We start from the raw sequence: 21,105 nt of genomic DNA, 5'->3' as shown, positions 1-21,105 counted from the left end.
AAATTGTAGTTTGTGGCAACACGGACAGATCTAGAGGGTATTATGCTAAGTGAAATAAATCAGATTGAGAAAGACAAACATATGATCTCACTTATCTGTGGAATTTAAAGAAGAAAACAAACAAACATACAAAACAGAAACAGACTCATAGATACAGAGAATAAAGTGATGCCTGCCAGAGGGGAAGGGTGTTGGGGGTAAAAAACGTGAAAGGATTAAGAAATACAAATTGGTAGTTACAAAATCATCATGGGGTTGTAAACTACGGCATAGGAAATGTAGTCAATAATGTTGCAACAATTCTGTATAGTGCCAGGTGGGTGTTAGACTATTTGGGGAGATCACTGCATAGATTATATAATTGTCTAACCACTATGCTGTACATCTGAAACTAATATAAAATAATACTGAATGTCAACTGCAGCTGAAAAAAAAATTTAAAACCCCCTCAGAAAACAAAAAAACATGGGCTTGGAAGCTAAGGTGTAGGCTTGAACCCAAAATCTGCAACTTATTAGCTGTGTGACTTTGAGCAAATTGTTTCACCTTTCTGAGACTCCGTGTTCTCAGCTATAAGGGGGCATGATTGTATCTCCCCCAGAAAGTTGTGGTGAGGAGTTGATGAGATAATGACTCCCACTAAACAATCAATAATGGGCAGCTTCATTATTGCAAGCACCACCAAGAAGAGTGAAGGAGAATCCATGGCACAAGGAGCAGAGCGTTTAGAGAACATGGTATTTTACACAGGTTTGTTAAAACAAATTCAACACTACTTATAGAGGTTTTAAGTAGATATTTGCTGTTCAGCAACAAAAGATATCTTGTTGCCCCCCCACTTGCCATGGTGGGGACAGTATTTAAAAGAAATTTCTTCGTCAGTCCTGCTCTTCTACTCTCAGATCTATGGGGAAAGTTGAAACATAGACTACCACCAGGGGAGCAGGATGTGAAAAGTGGACCCTTTATTCATCTGACCACTACTGTTCCAACTTGGGACCCAGGTACCTTCCCTTCTAATATTTGCACACAAGCGTGTCTCTCCAACTCTGTTGTCCATATGTTATAGGCACAGACCCTACTCCTCTCTAGAACCCTCCCAACAAAACCTCGAACAGCGCTTTCCTCATAGTATGTGCTCTCCCCGTATTTCTTTAAAAAGTATACAAATGCATACGCTTCCACATGTGAGGTTAGGTCGTTTTGGTTTGTTGGACTTGCTGAAGTCAGGAAGACAGACAGATGCCTGCGGCTTCTTGAGACCATAACCTCACTATCAAGGTTAAGAGTGCTCCCCAGTGAGACAGACAGGACAACCATTCCCAGTCTGGCTCTACTACTTAGGAGCTGGGTGATCCTGTCTGCACCTCAGTTCTTTCTTTTGTCAAATGGGGACAAAGGCAATACACACCTATCCTTACGAGGGTTTATGAAGGATCCGATGAGGGCACGTCTATAAAGCACTGCGGTGGCACAGACATCCTTAATAATGGGTACCCCTCTTTATTGTTCCACAGGGCCAACGTGAATATCTAACTCCTATCCGAACTCTGATGCCAGGTACCAATGCCAATGTTTATTCTTGACATTTGCAAGTCAACAAAACCTTCGAGACTTCTTCCCTTAAACAAAAGGAAAACTGTCAAAAGAAAGGCTGCCTGACTAACTTCCTGAACCATGTTTTGCAGTACTAACATTTTAGCCTGAAGATGTTTTTTCATTTTACTAATTTGTGATTTAATTTTTATTATTAGGTAAAAACATTTGTTTTCGTATTTTGTAGCTGGGAAGTCTGAGAATTGACTACCGGTCATTTCTGTCCCAATCCCTACCAATATGGCATTTGTATTTGTAGATCTCTATTAATAGATACTTTTTAAGTTTCTTGGTGGGTATCTGGATAAATCATTTTTCTCTTGTCTTCTCATATGAAAATTTTTCATCAAAATAAACATGAATTATGAGTTAGATATTTTCTAATGTAGCCCAATTTTAAGCTTTGTGCTTGATTTCATATCAAAAAATTCATGGGCTACCAAAATTCATTGCTTTCCATTCAGTAAAAGGCTTTCCGTCGTCATGCTTTTATATGAAATGTTCATGCCAAGGCAAGTAATTTTTTTAACTTAAAAAATATCTTCAAGAGATTGAAGGTAAATGAGGGAACAACCATAAATCCTCACTTCTTACTCAAGGCAGAAGGAAAGGAATATATTAACCTTCAAATTCAAAATCTCACTCAAAAAAAACTTTTGACGTACTGACTCATTGTAGACGCTCTGCTTACCATCCTGCGGGGGATAGATGTTAGTTGTGTTCAACTTCCCTAAGCGGCTCCCAAATACTTATGCGTTTGCCAGGGACAACGTGTGCTAGCACATATATGTCACACGCAAGGTGTTACCAGACATGATTTTGCCCTATGGAGTTCTTTTCACATCCAATTCTTCCAAATCTATGCTAATGAGCACTTCTTGTTCTTCTATGAGATTAAAATCTCCTGCTTTTGGAAGCAAGGCAAGAACTTTGCAAATGAAAAAAATAAACTTTGTGGGTAATCCTCCATCAGCTATTGAGTTTCAAGCAGGATTTGTGAAAACACACACACACACACCTACCTCTTAGAAATTTATCACCTGGTTTTCATGCCCTCTGAATCTAGCTCCTCCATGAAATACTCATTCCTCCTTTTCAAGCTTTCTATAAACTCAGACACACTGGTTGGTTATTGCTGCTATTTTTGTCTCCCTGACTCTCCACATTATCTCTTTGTTTATACCTATCTGCTGATATCATTCTGAGGCCCCAGCCCTCAGGAAATATTGATGCTACATCGGTGGTCAAATCAGGAGTCAGAAAGATCCTCGGCGTCTGGCTCAGTGCCTGGAACATAGTAGGCATTCTGACAGAGCACCAATGACACACCGGGGCGAGGTATGTGGGTGAGCGAAGTGGGCTTGGGACAATCATAGAATAGTGGTAATCATAGAAAACTGTCCAATGCTAATGCCCCTAAACAGGGGCAGCAGTCACTCAGTTTAGCTCCACGAGGGAAAGCAGCAGACACAGTGTTGACAGATCTGATTACTCAAAGCAAGCCAGATATTTGGACTTTTATGTGAAAACTCCTGATTTTTAAATGTTGGCAACTAATTCCAAATTAAAAAAAAAAATTGGGTCATATTTGACTTATCAATTGGCAATCTCTGGTTTAAAATCAGGCTGCTTAGTCCAATTTTCTTATGAATCTTAGTTGAATGAATGAATGAACAAGTGAGATCAGCTAGGCTGTTGGAACTGTGAGAGGTCCTCGTTAGGTAACACGTCTCCAGAAGGTCAAAGACTCGGCTCACTTTCTTGTCTCCTCACATATCTCATCTGGTGTAGGTACCACAGTGCTCGTCTCTAGCTTCAGAAAGGACTGAGTGTCATCACCTCAGCCTCCGCTGGGACCACGAATGTGGAGCCCACGTCAGGCTGATGGCATCGCTATGATCTCAAGACTAATTAATTCCGTCCTTTATGCACGTTCTTGCCCAGCCAGCTCTGCCATCACACTAGCCAACAGAACGGTTTTGTTTGTTTGTTTTAAATCTTATTTTGGGGAGGAATGGAAGTGGTCCATTAGGTAAAACTGTTCCCAGTTATCTTGTAGGGAAATATCTGGATTGTGAAAATACAGTGGAAGCTTCTGTAAAGTAGGTTAGGATCACAGCGGGAGGTGCCATATAATTATATGGGAATTATCATCCTCGAACAGTGAACAATAATGTGTGGTCATTACTGTGGATCATCCAGATGGTTCATAATGAAATGCCCAAGTGAGTCCCCAGATACTGTGACTTCTTATAAACGTGTCACCTAATTTGCAGCCTTGCTCCTCTGTGGTGTTGCCTAGCAATACCAATGGTTACTGATTTCTGTCCTGTGAGGAGCTGACTCAGGCCATATTTCACTGTAATTTACATGCTCTGGATGATCAAGCAAGAAAAATGGGACACGAATGTGCTGTTCTACTGCTTTCCTTTTGAGGTGGGTTGGAGGTGGGGGTGGGGGAGAGTACAGGATAGAGCAAGCAGGTTTCTGGAAAGGATTTTTAAAGAAAAACAATGAGCAACCTAGGCAAGAGAATCACCCAAAACAGGGACGTTAGAAAAAGATTTCCTGGGCTTTTACATGTATCCTTTTAATTGTGTAACTAAAAACCTCTGTAACAATCTTAAGATGATTTTAAACACTGATATTTCAAAAATGCTTTTCTTTTCCCCATAGGATCAGAGAAAAACAAGTGACAATATGGCAGGACATCGCCATCATCTGTAGTTTGGAGCCCTACAGACCTTAACTTCACAACTGGGACTGCCATGTATTAGTCATGAGACCTTGAGCAAGTTACCTAACCTCTCTTATACACAGTTCCCATACTTATGTTAAATGGGTACAGTAATAGATGTCTGGTAGGGTTATGGTGAGAATTATAGGTACTTAACACCTAATTGGTACATAAAATGCATTAAATTACTAGGAATTATTTAATGCATTTTATAGGAATTATTAATGGCTTTTATAGGTAGGAATTACTAATGGCTTTAAAGCATGTACTAGTTTTTCTTCAAATAAATCAGGAGTCTCCTAAAGATAGCATTCTTCTGACCTTCACAAAGTTGGAATGAACTCGGTATCAGGAGGCCTTATCACCATGATACTAAATAAGGAGATCTTGTAGCACAGCCTAAGTTTGGGAGCCAAGAGATGTGGGTTCTAATTCAGATTTTACTTATTAGCTGTGTGACTTTGTAGTAGGATACTCAGCCTTTCAAAACCTTAGTTTCCTCATCTGCAAAATGGGGCTAATTCTAGTACTCCTTTACTGTGTTGTTGTAAAGGGTTTTACGCAATGACTGGAACACTGGAAGTCCTCAATGTACGTATGTCAGCCATCATTCTATGACTGGGCCAAAGCCCAGTGAGTGATGAGTGCCCAGGCTGACATAATAATTCACAGTAAGTGACCACACAGAATTAGAACCTTAACCTAACTTCTTTTCACAAATTTATATTGGAGGGAAAACAGGTTAAAGAGAAGAAGGATAAAAATGGTGACTAATTACGTCATGCCAAAGGAAGTCATGGATGTCATATTTTTTTGTATTATCTGACATCAGGTGCAAGGAGACTGTTGGCATTATTTAAAGAATATGCAACTCAGGGAAAGAGATAATATAAATCTTTAAGTTCTGATTTTCAAAAGGAAAAGCTCAAAAGGAACTCCAGCTGTTTGGGAAAGTGGTTGTCCAGTGGTTAAGAAGTGAGTTCTGGAGTTCAAATCTAGATTTGAACTTGACTCCATCAATTACTACCCCGTGTCCTTGGGCAAATTATTAACTACTCTAACTCTCAGTGCCTTTATCTGTAAAATGGTTATAAATAGAAGATGTTACAATAAAATAAGGTTACATATAATAGAGTCATAGGATTGATGTGACAATTGAATGAGCCAATCTATATAAAATGCTTAGCATAGTGTCTGGCACATAGTAATTATTCAATAAACGTTAGTTATTCCAGTTGTCATTATTATTGCCTCCATGGGCATCAGTTGAGAGTTCTGGATGAATATTCAACATTTTTTTCTGTTCTGTTCTTTTTCAGCTGGAGTTTCCAAGGAGAAAATGACACTGTCAAACATGGTGAAAGAATATGGTTTGAATAGCAAAGAACACAGAATATCAGATACAATATTTGGAACTCTGTTTCCTAATCTTTCTTACTGGTACCACCCACTCCCAGCACCTGTCACCTATCTTTCACGTTGTGAACAGGGTAAGCCTTCTAGAACACAAACTGAAAATACACCTCTAAATCGCCCCCACACTGTTTTTTTGTGTTGGAATTTTATCAGCTCTCCTAATTTATTTAATCACTTAGAAGCCAGTTTTGAGGTTCCCTCCTGCGGGCAGCATTCCTAAATGTCCCCCACCCCTCGTGTAAGTCTCTTCCTCCTATGTGTCTGTTCCAAGAACACATTTCTGTTGTGCTCTCATCACCTATTTGCTTTCTGCCCTTTAGGGCAAGGGATCAAGTACACATTTGGTAGATTCCAGTACCCAGCAGAGTTCCTGGCACTCTTCAGGTGATTAAATGCTGCCGAATTGAATTAAATCTCTATTTAATAGTGCTGTGTTAATCTTCCTCAGCCGAGTCGCCTTCTGTACTGATGCAGAGAATTCCTTCCATTTTAGTGTTCTAAATGCAGTTTCAAATATTGTCCTCAGTATCTCCATGGGGAGGGAGTGTGTAAAGGGAAAATTTATGTGGCCTTAACTCTTGGAACCCCTTCACCGCTTCTGTAAAGCAGGAGAATTTATATCATGCTTTACAGGAGAGTCCTCAGCACACAGAAGACAAAATGGTGGCAACGTCTTAGAAAAGGTGATGAAAAAAGCACTGGGGCACAGGACGCACGCTGCCTGCTGGCTAAAGAACAATTTGGATGTTCTCCTGAATCTCATCTTGTGGCCTGGATGGATTTAGTCTCTTTTGCCAGGCAGAGAGAATCAATGCTAAATTATATCCAGCCACTGGGTCAGAACAGCTGAGTTTCAATCTCCGAAGCACTGAGCATCGAACAATATGAAAAAAGCATACAGGGAAAGTGTCCTAGGGAAGCAGAGGAAAAACAACAAAATGAAAAAAAAAAGAAAAAAAGAAAAAAACATCTCCAGCCTTTCCAGGGCGACTAACAGGGTAAGGGATAAAGAGAAAAGGATGAGAAGGCAAGAGAATTTGAGAACAGAATGAAACTGAGGAAAAGCAGACTGGAAGACAAAAAGGAAATTAATACCACTGATGTGGAAGTAATTCAAAGTAAAAACTATACTTATAATTATGTATTATTCTATACTTGAGCATTGTCCAGGATGTCATTTTACGGAATACATGGTTCCCTACCACAATAGAAACAATCATCCCAAATTATGAGGAACTTAAAGGGTCAAATTGAAAGTGGAACATAAGTTCATGCAATCCTTTAAATTTAATTTGTTTTACGTGTAAATCCATTTACCATTATTCCTACTTAAATACCATATTGTATAAAGTGGGACTGTAACCCACTTTAACAAGTGAGTTTAAAATCCAGGATGAAAAAGATATGGTAGAAGATTAAGATAAGTTTCACAAATAGTCCATTATGCACCTTAGATTAAATAGCAAATGCCTGCCAGTGAACCAGAAATCTGATGATACAGGAGAGCCAGGCCTTATAAATATACAAATGGTGGCCCAAGGACGTTTTGGCAGGATTCAAAAATTAGTGCAGTAATTGCTTTTCCAGATTTTTATCAAGATGTTGGGAAGAGGATTTTTTTTTTTTTTTTTTTTTTTTTAGCCTGCCCAACATTTTAAAGCTATGGATGCCAGATGAAATCGAGACCTTTTGGAAGGAAATGAGTTAAGTACCACGTCACATTGATTTTCTCATTGCACAAAGGATGGGAGAACTTTGTAAATACAGAAACTGTAATTATACAGCTTCAGGATAACTTCTGCTCAACTGAAAGCCAGATTGCCAAAAAGACCAGTTCCCATGTTATCTTACAGACAGGTGTAGCAGGATCTAAAATATTGGCACGCGGTGAATAGACTTCTTTTTGAGGAAAAATATAGGAAAGATAATTCAATGACTTACTACTGAACCACTGGAAACTGCCTAAAAATATGATGACTGCAAGAACAACAACAACAACTGAAAGCAATTTATTTGGTCAATACCTACATAGAACTATGAGGTGCCAGGACTATTCTACATGTTCTCTTAATAGCACTCCACGGAATACACTTAACAGCCCTAAGAGACACATGCTATATCTTCCCTGTTTTACATAAGGGAATCTGAGCCAGAGAGAAGTTAAGTCGTCCAAGGTCACACAGCTATTAAGTGGTAGAGCCAAGATTTGAATCAAGATGGCTGGCCAACTCCACAGTGTGTTTGCCTACTGTGTTTCCCCCAAAATAAGACCTAACCAGAAAATAAGCCCTAGCATGATTTTTCAAGATGACATCCCCTGATCATAAGCCCTAATGCATCTTTTGGGGCAAAAATTAATACAGTACCCGGTCTTATTTTCGGGGAAACACAGTACAATTCGCAGGGCTCCTGCCATGAGTCCGGTGGGGAGACGCTACCATGAACGCACCCACAAACAGGCATATTTAATCTAAATAGGCATATTGCACAATGCTGCCTTTAAGCTCCAAGGCTCCTCACCTTCTAATCCTCACTAGCATGAACGAGATGGGGAGCAGTCCTGAGGTGAAGAACAGACTAACTTTCTAGACAGGAAAGTGCATGACCTATGGTGTCCTGAACGGAAATGGGAAACAGGGAAAGGAAGATGAATAACTGGATAAAGCATTTCTCTCCTGAACCGGCAGAGGTGAATTTGCATCATGAATAGTTTTCTAGCATGAGATTGACTCACTATGGTTTTGTACTCCTGCCGATAATGGTTGTTCTGGCCTTAAGGCATTAGAGTTGAAGCAAAGCTGCATTAGCTATTGGTTATTTGGGATTCAGTTTTGCTACCCTGGGGGAGTCAGAAATCAGAAGTAGCTGCACTGGTTATTGCATTTCGGAAACTCAACAATAGCATTTAAACTGGTTTTCAGAGTTAACTAGTATAATGTTCTAGCTAATGTTCCCCCAGAGACTTATCTACAGTGGGGTTCCCCATGGGGTGATTACTCACATCAGCTTGCAATAGGAATGTATTTTGTGAATGAATGAATACGTGCATCCATGCACAGTAGTAAGAAACCAATCTGATGTCGACCCATAAGCTTTATATAAACAGCAATGCTGCTGGATTCTTTACAAGTGTGTGAGTATGAGTGTGTGTGTGTCTCTGTGTGTGTATGTGTTCGTGTGTGTGTGTGTGTGTGTGTGTATCACAGTCTCATCTGAGCACCAAGACAACCTATAAAGGACAGTTTGGTGTGGGTGAGGGGATTTTTTTTTAACGGCTGAGGTGAATCTGATATTGTAAGATTTGGTGGATCTGATAAGGTTGGGAGAGAAACGGACCCTGACAGCAGCTGGGAATTTGTTTTTACACCATGGTCAACATCCAGGGGTGAGTGCATGGTGCAAATCCCAGATGCAAGAGCCAAACCATGAAGAGCTTTGGCTATTATCAGAGGAAAATGTCTCATAACTGAATGCAAGTCATCCAACCTGCACTTATTAAGTGAGGTCCTGCTTATTTATTCAACAAGCAGGGGTATCATTAATGTTTTATTTGGGAGAAAACACCCTTGGAATGCTCTTGTCTCCTAAATGATATTTATATATCAACATACATTTGAGTGGGCAGTTGCTGGTAAAATGGAAGTGCTTTTTTACCGCCAATGATTACCCCCGTCCTTTGGTACCTGTGACAGCTGCTTTCTGTCTCTGGGAACTCTGAGTCCACCCCTCTGAAGGAGTTCTAACTGTGTCTTTTGAGCATGTAGTAAGTTCAAGAGAATAAAGATGGAGCTGTAACTTTGTGGATGCTTCTTTGTGATTTTCCTTCTTCAGGCTATGCTATGGATACTCTCAAATACCATCAAAATCAATTTTTGGCCACATGTCTTTGTGGTCTTCAAAGCAAACGAGAGAGGGAGAGGGAGAAAGAGAGGAAAGAGAGGGAAAAGGAGAGAGAAAGAGAGAGGGAGAGCAAGCTCATTCTTATACGCAAAAGCATTTGTTTCAGTAAAACCATCCGCATTCCCTTCAGGTCCCAAGTGAAATTTATTGAAAATGTGCACAAAACAAAGATTCAATTTTGACTATCTTTGACGCTCAAATCTGCGAGGAATGCTTTAGTATTCGCCAAAGAGGAGCTATTTAACTTGTCGCTGTGTTTGCTCTATGAGAGGCATTAATAGCCTTCCTTCCTCTATCTGGACATTTAAACTACTGTCATCCTATTAAAAACACGGCCAGTAAATTGGATTTTATTCTTCTCCAGTGAGGATTTTCACTCCTGTGGCCTATTCACTTACCCGCCGAGGCTGCATGCGACATCTTTCTTTCTAATTCAAACTGATCTATGATTTAGGATAAAAAGAAAGGTTACAATACTGCTTTTCAGGGACAACTTCTCCATGTTTTGAATGAAATAGTCAGGCAAATGACTTTCTTCTGGGATCAAATGACAATTTATGAAAGCTCAGATTGAAGCTGGTTTAGAAAATAGAGGCCGGGGAAATAAGTTCTGCTGTTTGCTGAGAAAAAAAAAAAAAGAAAAGAAAACCCAGCAAGCAAGTGAAAATTTAATCTTAGTGTCAGCTTCAAGTTGACACTAAATGTATATGTGAAAGAACTGGAATGATTTTACAAGAGAGAGACAGGGATGGCTACGTGTATGAAAGCATTCAGACTCTGAAGGTAAACTGAGGAGCAAGTAATGTTACTCTCTGAATCTCAGTTTTCTCAAAGGTAAAACACACAGTAATTCCCATTGCCAACACTGAGAGACGTATGAGATGACTATCAGGCGTGTGGCACAGAGTAGGCACTTCAAGAAGTTCCACTCTCTTGTTTTGTCTCTTTACCATCTCTTGAAGGCCTCTGGTTTCCTATACTTACACACACACACACATACACACACACGTATGGTGTGTACACACACATGCACAGATACACACAGATGGTGTGTACACACACACACACACACACACACATGCATACATAGTACCCTAGTGCCCTTTGACAGGAGAGACTGCTAGCATGTAGCACGTTAGTTCAGTGGGTAAAAAGCCACAAGCTTGCTCATCTCAAAGGAGCCCCCATTTTGACTGGGCCAAAAATACATAGTAGTTTTGGACCTCCCTGAGTCAGCCAGTGGCAATGCCCTGAATTCCCACCCCTTCTTCTCTTCCCGCCCATGTTCCTCACCAGCTTTTGAGAACGGCTCGCAAATCTCACTTCGTCTAGGAACACTTCCGGATGATGCTGCCCTCGGCGTTCACACTCGACATGACTTTCCTTAAGATCCGGCAAGCAGAGCTCACCTGCATTGGGAGCTTACGGTGCCTACCACGCTGTATGAGCACCAGCATGGTTTCCCGATTTGGTTTATTAATCTGCAATTATCATGATATGAAGCTGCAGCCACAAAAACGTACTTTCGCTCCTTCAGGAATAAGGGCCTTGTTCCTTCAAATAGCTCTCCTTCCTCGCTCTCCTTCCACCCACAGTGCTTTTAACCAAGAGCAGTTAATAGATTCCATAGGATGGCGGTGCTCACACCTTATTCCTGTTTTTCAGGGGCTACCTCTAGGGAGAGCCCAGCGGCCTCTGGTCCACCCTCTTCCCCCTCCTCCCCTGTACTTCAGTCAGCATCTACAAGCTGCGCCTTTGTACATCTTGATCTCTGGTGTGCATATTTTCCCCCTTTCCCTTTTGGTTCTTCGTGAAAAGTGTCTTTTATTCTACATAAATGTACAAATCCTTCTCACTCTCCCTTTTTTTTTTAAGGAGGGCGCAGCTCACTGGCCCATGTGGGGATCGAACCGGAAACCTTGGTGTTATGAGCACTGCGCTCTAACCAACTGAGCCGACCCCTAAATTTACAAACCAAGTTGTTAAGTTCCATGAATTTCAATAATAGGATTGAGTTGCATTTACAGTTTAACTTGTGGAGAACTGATATCTGTATAATACATCAAAATTTATGTTGATCTTCTATGTTCTTCAGAAATGATTATTTATTGTTTTGCTATCAAGTTCTTAAATATTTCCTTTGGGTTAGTTTATGGTACTTTATGGTTTTCATGCATTTGTGAGTGGGGTCTTTATTTCTTTGCTGGTCTGGAGGAAGGCTATTGATTCAGGCACATTGATAAAGGATCTGACATGAGTGAACTCTTAACTGTTTTAACAGTTTAAAAAAAATTATTCACTCTTCCCTGTGGGAATTCTTTTATCCGTGGGGTTCTGCTATTACTAAAAAAATTGTTTTTGAAAACCCATCATCTAGGGTATAGGAAAGACAGTGAAAGAAAAATAGATATTTGCTACTCATTTGTGAGGCTTGTACAATGAAAATGTCCTGGAATTCAGGTCACTGAAGCTATCTGTTCACCTCCCACTGCCTGATCCAGACTGATAAAGCAATGGGAGAGATGGCATCAGGATGTCACAACAGCCACTGAAGAGGGAAACGAGGGAGCAAAAACTGTTTTTCAGAAAGGCAGGAGAAATGGTCCCAGGATACCCCCCCAACCAATCTGAATGAATATAACATAAATGTGTTGGCTATGAAGTGAAAACAGTAGAGACGGGATGATAATGGGAAGTGAATTTACTGTGGGGAAATCTTCCTGTCTTTCTAACAGCAAATAAGACAAGTATCACACTATGAGTAGGCTGTCATTTTTAGACATCTCATTACAGGATTCTGAAGGTTTTGTCATGAAAAACAGCCTCAAAGGAATTACGTCTCAGGCACGAGGACCTGCTGTTCTAAGCTGTCTCAAGCCCTGTAGTTAAATAATCCTTCAATTCAATTACAGGGCCACTACACAAGTATTATTCTTACTTTTGTGTCTCTTAAGGTATCAAGTTCACTTATTTGTTAAATGCTGCTATACCCAATAAAATTGTTGTTATAATGAAAAAAATGTAAATCAAAGTTTGAAATTCTACAAGGAAGGAGAAATTACTAGCATTGTAGAAGAGAACCCAAGAATCCATAGCAATTGAATGAAGAGCTTCTTTTGAATGAATGTTTCTTTTGCAGTTTCCTCCTCACATGGCTTAATACCAAATTATGTGGTAGATGCTACTTTACAGGTGTTTGAACAATAAACTTCTTAGAATCTAGTAATTCTTTGAATATATAAAATTAGGCCCTGCAATGCAATACATGCAAAATCCAATAGTAGATCCAAGGGAAGAAAAGGAAAGGAAATAAGAGAAGAACAAAGAGTTTGGAAAGAAAAGAGGAAGAAGTGAACAGGAGAACTCTTCAAGAAGGCGAGAGGCGGAGAGCAAACATTTCTCAGTGCAGCAGCAATTCCAGAACGAGAGGGAGATTTATCCAATCGTCTAGCATATGTTGACTGAGCATCTGCTTAACTCATGTGAGCGCCGTCCTACAGGCTGGGGATACAGTGGTGGCCACAGCAGACATGACTGCTATCCACTACTGCACAGACAACCATCCACTAACTAGGAGTTGGTTGGTCACAACCAAAGAGCCTTTGACACAGGACATGAGGTAAGACAATCTACGTGGTTAGAGACATACAGTTCTCCAGAAGAAAAATTACAAAAAGAAGCACTCATTCACTCCATTCAGCAAATACTTACTGGGACCCATATGTGCTGGGTCCTGGAGATACAGTAGAGCCTGCGCCATGTCCTGTCATGTTAAAGATATACGGGTAGAGACAGGCAGCAAACAACAAGGAAATACGTATATGGTGATAAGTGTTATGGAGAAATACAGAGCAGGGCAAGAAGATCCAGAACTCTGATTATCGTTGTTTTGACTTTGCTATTTTCAAAAGTTGATTGAGTAAGGCCTCTTGATCAGGTGACATCTGAAGTTTGAGGTGAAGGAAGGGAGGGTAGGAGCCGTTTGGATGTCGGGGGGGGGGGGGGGGGGGGGAGGAGAAGGAACATATACGCAAAGGCCCTGAGGCAGGAATCTGCTTGGAGTTTATGAAAAGGGGCTGCTAGGCAGCCAGAGAAGTGAAACAAAGGGGATGATGCAAGAGAGGAAGGAGAGGAGGGCTGAGAGACAGGAAGGAAGGAGAGCAGAGTAAAGCCAAAAGGAAGGGGGGAAGGAAGAGAGAGACAGAGGAAGGCAGAGAGGCAGGTCACAGCAGGCCTTAGGGCCACTGTAAAGACGCGGGCTTTTACTACTGGTCGATGGCTTTGAGCAGAGGTGGGGCATAATTTCACTTATGTTTTAGGGGAGCCAGAATTCTTAGATGACAAGTTTTAAGGCATGCCTTTTCTGAGGGAGGACTCAAGGCCACTGTATAGAAGTTGGGTTCATGGGCCAGCAGAGAGCCCTTCACAGGGGAAGAAAAGGGAGAACACCACATCTCTTCTCTATAAATCAGGGATTTGAGAAGACAGGACGAAGGTTACTAAGGATGGGAAGAAGAAGAAGGGGAACACATATGACCTTCACAGGGGTCTGCCATGGAGCTCCGTGCTTGGGGAGGCACAGTGCCCAGCACCGGCCGGCTCCTCTGGCAGTCAGGGTGGTGACATGGCCCCGGTCCGGCCGATGTGATGGACGTGCAAGTCTGCCTCTGGGAACACGGAGGTTTTCCTGATTAAAAAAAACAGCTGCCCTGCCTTCTCTCTCCCAGAATACAGATAGGGTAGGGGGCGTGGCCACCATTCTATGAGGATGAGAATGAAACACTCTGAAGGAAAGAAGGAGAACAAAAACCAGGAGGCTGGGTCTCTAATGACAGGGTGGAACTACGTGACCAGCTTTGGATTGTTTACTATTGGGCTTCTTGTTAAACAAGACAAATAGAACACTAAAAAACTGTTAAGGACAATCTAATAAGGCTAGATAGTGTATGATTCCAAAGACATGACATTATGGAAAAGGCAAAAGACCAGGGGTTTGCAGGGTTTCAGGAGAGAGATGAATAATAGGCAGAGCACAGAGGATTTTTAGGGCAGTGGAAATATTACAATGATGGATATATGTCATTGTGCATTTTTCCAAACCGATAGATTGTACCACACCAAGAGCGAACCCTAAGGTAAACTCTGGACTTTGGGTGACAATGATGGGTCATTGTAGGTTCATCCTTGGTAACAAATGTACCATCTGGTGAGTGATGTTGATAATGGAGAAGGCCGAGCATGTGTGGGGCCGGGGGGATAATGGGGGAGATCTCTGGACCTTCCTCTCATTTTGCTGTAAGCCTAAAACTGTTCTAAAAAATAAAGTCTTAAAAAAAAAAAACTATTAAGTTAAGCCACTGAAGTTGGAGTCTATTATATGACACTGAACAGAATTTTAACTCAAAAATCATTGCCAAAGAGTCAGCAAGCAGTAATTACATGCTTTTTGAGTACTGTTGTATTGAATACTCACCATCAGCTTCATTATTCCCTTTTATCGATGAAGAAACCAAGGCCCTAAAAGGCTGAGTAATAGTAATCACGAACTTATGTTGGTGGTGCTATCATTATCCCATTTTACAAATAGAAAAACCGAGGCCCAATTAGGTTGAGAAACTCACTCAAGGTCTCAGAGCAAGAGGCTGAGCAAGGATTTGAACCCAGGCAGTGTGACTCTCGGCCCACACGCTGACCATGCATGCTACGTGGCCAAGCTCTAATGCCATGCCACCTGTCCTGTTCCCACATCAGTCTCTCTGCCATCACTACCTAGTCTCTGAGCGCCCCCGGAGTTGCAGAGCCGGCTATGAGGTTCCTCTTCCTGTGCAGATTAGTACTCATGTCTCCTGAATCGGTAGGTCAACAGTAATTTCATACGCTTGCGCAAAAGCTGACTGATGAGAGCACGGTGCCCTGGGGACTCATGAGCGGGGCTGCAATTCCGGGTGTGGGGGATGTGATGGGAGGAGCTAAGGCTAAGACAGGTCTTGATGCACAGGCTTATGCATGGGAAACTCACGTCTTATAGACTAAGTGTATAATGAGTCCAGGGATAGGACAAGGCTCCTGGTATTTATATTGGTGTCTACATTAAGAGAACCAGGAACACGGAGTTGGGCATGAAATTATACAAAGAGGCAGAGCAGCATACGAACTATAAACCCAAACTCTGAGTTAGACACATATAGGTTCAAATTCTGGCTCTGCCGTTGACTTCCTGTGTCACTTGGTGAGGTGAGACACATCCTGTTTATACATCAGTACCCTCTGAATGGTGGAATAGGGCTAGTGTAAGGATTAAACGAGATGGTTCATGCAGAGCACTAAGTGTAGTGCCTGGCCCATCGTAAGCATTCTGCAGATATTAGCTGCTGGTATTATTATCAGACAAATTGATAGCAGGAACACACTCCAAAAGAGCTACATTCAGCATTTTTGTTTAAGGTTCATAAAGATGTCCACCTGGGTAAGTATAATGGCTTGTTTAGAGAAAGTGTTAAAATCAATATGAGACATTGAATTTTTTAGAAAGATCAATTCAGACAGCAATGTTGTGATCTCAAAGATTGATAATTCTAGTTCTCCAGGTCTTTCTGATATCATAAGAGAAACAACGTCTTCATTCCAACCATTGCCATGAGCCTTTTTTCCTACAATGTCCTGTTCAGAATTTTGTGGCTCTGGAAAGCCATGGCTCAGCCTTGTTTGGACTCAGCCTTTACCCGAAGGCTGACCATGGTTTTGTCCCTTCCACACAATGTGGTCTGCCCAAAACACACCAATGAATAGTGAACAGATGACCTGATCAGTGGTGTATGTCCCTGAGACAGACTGAGTTAGGTTACAGGCAATTTCAAATTGTTTAGTATTTTCCCATTGAGAGGAGGAGTCTCCTCCCCTCCTTCTGGCTGGGCTGGCCTTCATGACTGCTTGACGACAGTAAGTAGGACAAGTGATGTTTGGGGACTTCCCAGGCAAGGTCATTGGCAGGCTTGCAGCTTCCACCTGAGGTTCTTGGAAGATTTGCTCTTGGAACCGTTAGCTGCCATGTCAGAAATCCAACCAGGTGGAAAGGCCCCAAGACAACAGGAAGAGTCAGAGGGATGAAGCTGACCTCAGTCTTCTAGCTGTGCCTACGAAGGTGCCAGACATGTGAGTGAGGCCCTTTTGGACCTTCTAACCTGCCCATCTACTAGCTGAGTAACACTCAATGACCTCCATTGATGCCACGTGGAACAGAAGAATCACCCCACTGATTCCTGCCCAAATTTCTGATCCATGAAATCATGAGCAATAAATAATATGGTGGTGGTTTTAAGCCACTAAGTCTTGGGTGCTTTGTTACATAATGATACAGAACCAAAACACAAACACTGCTAGATCTTGTGGCTCAGAGGTCAAACCAACCACCAATGAAAGCTTTTAGTAAGGGCTTAACCACTGGAGTTTGAAAGGCAAAAGAACCTGAGTGGTACAGATGAGGCAAAGGGAAATGACTTTCCGTCTTTCTGTAGGCCATCATTCCTACACAACGTTTTCAAATGATGCTGAAAACTTCCCTTTGTGAACACTGACCATAGGCCATGTGGTGCCAATGTACTACTCAGCTAGGTGGATGCCAGGAACACCAATACACTGTCCTTTGGTGCAACAGGGAAGCATCAACGTGGTGATGCAACCAGCATGCTCTACACTGTTAAAGGTAACAGTTTGGCATGAGGACTTCAAATGAATTCAAACGATTAGATACAAACTAAAAGAGAGATGACTATTTTTGAGAGCTGTAGGTTAATCTTTTGGGTTGTTCTTGGAATGGAAAATGATTGTGAATTTGGGGGGGAAGTACCAGAGCAATCTGTTTTCTTGGCTGCGTTCTATGGAGCAATTTTAAAGCACTGAAATGCTTTCCATATTTTCTAATCACTCACGTCCAGGACTGACTATGGCTCTCAGCTTCTCTCAGATTCACACCGTTGCAGCACTCCATGTCTTTTGGGGAGCGGTTTCATCTTGAAAGTAGGCTCCCGGATTCAGAAGGCACATATTGATACAGCAGGAGCAAACACTTTAATTGCAACACAGTCCCAGAAGAGCCAGGTGTTTCGGAAAACCACTGATGGCCTGACTCTGAGACAACCCAGATTCATTTTTTCTTATTTCTCAGAAACAAAACATAACCTCCCACACCAAACAGAAAAGACAAAAACAGGCCCTACCAGAAGCTGAACTCCCTCAAACCAAAAAAAGAGTTTAGATTGTTGAGACCTGGGGCAAAGGGGTGGACACACACACACAGTTCTATATGCATAGAACATCTCTGGAAGAAGCCCTAAGAAATTGGTAGCTGTGTTTTTCTCTGGAGAGAATTGGCGGACTGAAAAATATTGGGAGGATGATGGAGGAAGAAGACTTATTTTTTCACCATAGCCTTTTGAATATTTTGAATTGAAAAATAATACAGTGTATTATTTTTCAAAATAATGAAAGAGAATAATTCCAAACCTGTATACAGTACTTCAGGTCTACTAGGCACTGTGTTAAATGATTTATGTGTAATCACTTCTTTAATACTTACAACAACCTTGTGATGGAGATGTTATTATATATCCTCCTGATTTTATAGATGAGGAAACTGAGATACAGAGGTTAAGTAACTTGTTCAAGGTCACACAGCCAGTAAATATAGAGCTGGGATCTGGACCCAGAGCGTCAGGCTCTGGAGTCTGTCTTCTTAATTACTACATAATACTGCCTTGCCCAAAATACATATACTCAGTTGCCCGCTTATAATCGAGTTGGAGCAGATAAAATAGTTCTTTTCTTTCCTCACATGGCCCTCCACAGTGATGGGGTGAAGAAAATGGTGGCTCAAGATACAATCTTAAACCTGTAGGGCTTTAGAGGGCTTTGAAATTATGTGAATATCATGTCAAAACATGAATTTGGCCAAATTGCTTACTCTTTTGGAGTCTTAGCGGCTACTATGTACCAGGTACTCTGCTAGACCTTGGGGACAACTAGTGAATAAACTATAGTCCTAACTCTCGAGAGTTAGGACTATACTGTATCCTGGAGGAGACAGGCTGTAATCACACGAATTATGATGAAAGCAATAAAGAAAAATGAAAGAATGCATGAGAGATGAGGATTGGGAGCCCTGATTTGTACTGGATGGTCAGGAAGTGTCATTTAGACAGAACACTGAAGAATGGGCCAGGGTAAAGCAGGGGAAGTAGAAGAGGCAAGGGAAAGAAAGCATTCTGGGTGGGGGCAACAGCCTGTGCAAAGACCCCGAGGCAGGAAAGAAGTTACCTGTTTGAGGATAGAAAGGCCTCTGCGGCGAAAGCAAAGTGAGTGGAATTAAGTTTGGAGAAAGAGGCACATCATGTGGACCATGATTTCACAATTTTCCGGAGAGCCATGGGAAGCCACTGCAGGTTATAAGCAGGAGTGACATATTTGGATTGACTTCTTAAGAAGATTACTTGGGCTGCTGTGTGGAAAATAGACAACGGAGAAGGCAAGGGAGGAAGTGGAAGACCAGCTAGGAAACTACTGCAGGAATCCACGGACGTGATGAAGATGGCTTAGAAAACAGTGTTGGCAGCGAGAGCCGTAGATAAATTTAAGATCTGTTTCGAGGGTACAATATTTTATGCAATTAGAATAATAATGTTGGCTATTCTGAATCATAAATTTCTAGGTGCGAAAAGGCTTTGTGAACTGTGAACTGCTCAACAGAGGTAAGTGACTATTACTGCAGAGGAAGAAACCAAGAACAGACCAGAGGGACTCCAACTTGCGCAAAGTCACACAACGGCTTGGTGACGGGGAGGAAGATGTGCTGTGATCCCTTCACTCCCTTCTCTGGGGCTGCGCCCTTGGGGAAGAAAAAGGAGACAGTGACCAGATCTAATTCCCTGTCAAGTGGCCCTCAGGGTGAAGAGAGTAATGATATGTAGGATGTCTCTGGCTACGGCTTAACCCTAGTGAACGGAACTCAGGGTCTATGATTCAGGGCTCCTTGGAGAACGTCATGTCAGCTATACAACTCTCTGGGGTACAAAAGGGAGATTTTTCATAATCGAAATTCTCCACAGTGAGAGGTGATCGCCTGATCTTCCCCTGTTATTCTGGGGGAGAGGTGTGTGTCAGCGAGGGGACGCAGGGACTGGGGAAGCCACTCTTGAGGCTCCAGTGTTTACTTGTCTGAATCTCTTGATTGCCAGTACCCTTGACATTATTTAGCAAAGCTTTATGTTGGGTAAGAGCTCTGATTTATGTGACATGATTTGACAATCTAATCCCATGTGTTCTTTCAGTGGCAGAGACCTTTTTCCCGGGTTATTAGCCGGTGCCCCATCAGGCCCAATTATAAGGTCCAGGGACAAAGGGAGAATGGACGTGGTTATAGTTGAACCCCTTGCTAGTGGCCTACCTTTGACATTTATTTGACACATCAGATATCTACCTATTGGAAAAATTAACTTTTTAAGATACGTATGTAAGTTAAGAAACCTGACGTATCTTCCTGCATTGTGATGAGTAAACTGGAAGAACTCAGTATGGATTCTTTGGGATAGTTCATATGATTTCCTAGGAGGCGAACCTCACCTTTTGGGTCTCCAACGACTGATCTTAAGTAGCCACCTCAGAGAGGGCTCTTTGGATGCTTAGAAGCTTATCTCTCACCCTCCAACTGCCAAAGAATCAGTACGATATTCGTGTTCTGCCGTGAACATACCACAATGCCTCTCGGCCCTCCAAGTCATGAAGCCCTCTTTTTTCTCCTTCTTTCTCTCTCCCTCCCTCTCTCCCTCCCTTCCTCCCTCCCTCCCTCCCTCCCTCTCTCTCTCCCTCCCTTCCTCCCTCCCTCCCTCTCTCTCTCATGTACAATTTATCTTCACATACAACCTCATTTTGGACCTTAGGAGGATGATGGAAGAGAACTGTCACTCTAGCTGGAAGGGAGAGAAGCTTTTGGTCCTCTCTGTCTTATAACAAACTGCAATTATGCTGGAGTCATCAAAAGACAGAATCAAAAGACACACGGACCTCAGCTTCCACTCCTGCTACTAAGATCCCTGCGCGTGAACTGAGCTGTTGCAGGTACAGCAGACGCTCACCAGGAGGACGTTGGCCGGCTTGTGGGACGGAAGTGAGAACACGTTTTATGAAGAGAAAGAGGCCTTTTTACATCCTCTCTCCCCCCAAAATAAGCTCCCAAACTAAAGCCTGAGGTTTACCTTCAGCGAGTGGGTCCAGGGTGTGAATCATGAGCTGGAAGATGCTGTTCCTCATGAGACTGTTGTGGAGGGAGGCAGAGCTTCCACCTCGCTGGAGACGAGGCTTAGGCTGAGCGGAGAAAGCAGACAAAGAGGCTGTTAGTGCTCAGAAACCGAAGGCGAGTGCCTTAGGTCAGAGATTAGAGCCCCACCGTATCCGGTGGTCACTCA

The 21,105-nt window shown here is 42.1% G+C and overlaps 1 protein-coding gene across 5 annotated transcripts in view; it reads right to left on the bottom strand.

The window, feature by feature from the left end:
- The window catches only part of SLC24A2 (solute carrier family 24 member 2), a 242,931-nt gene that overhangs the window by 69,918 nt on the left and 151,908 nt on the right, over window positions 1-21,105 (bottom strand). For all 5 annotated transcript variants that reach the window (XM_033122666.1, XM_033122668.1, XM_033122669.1 and 2 more), the window contains one exon: window positions 20,896-21,004. In XM_033122666.1, coding sequence (XP_032978557.1) covers window positions 20,896-21,004 — 109 coding nt within the window. The remainder of the gene's footprint in view (window positions 1-20,895; window positions 21,005-21,105) is intronic.

The sequence above is a fragment of the Rhinolophus ferrumequinum genome, chromosome 12 (genome assembly GCF_004115265.2).
Source record: "Rhinolophus ferrumequinum isolate MPI-CBG mRhiFer1 chromosome 12, mRhiFer1_v1.p, whole genome shotgun sequence".
Classification (NCBI taxonomy): domain Eukaryota; kingdom Metazoa; phylum Chordata; class Mammalia; order Chiroptera; family Rhinolophidae; genus Rhinolophus; species Rhinolophus ferrumequinum.
The sequence above is the reverse complement of the archived record's forward strand: the minus strand, read 5'-3'. Positions and strand labels throughout refer to the sequence as shown.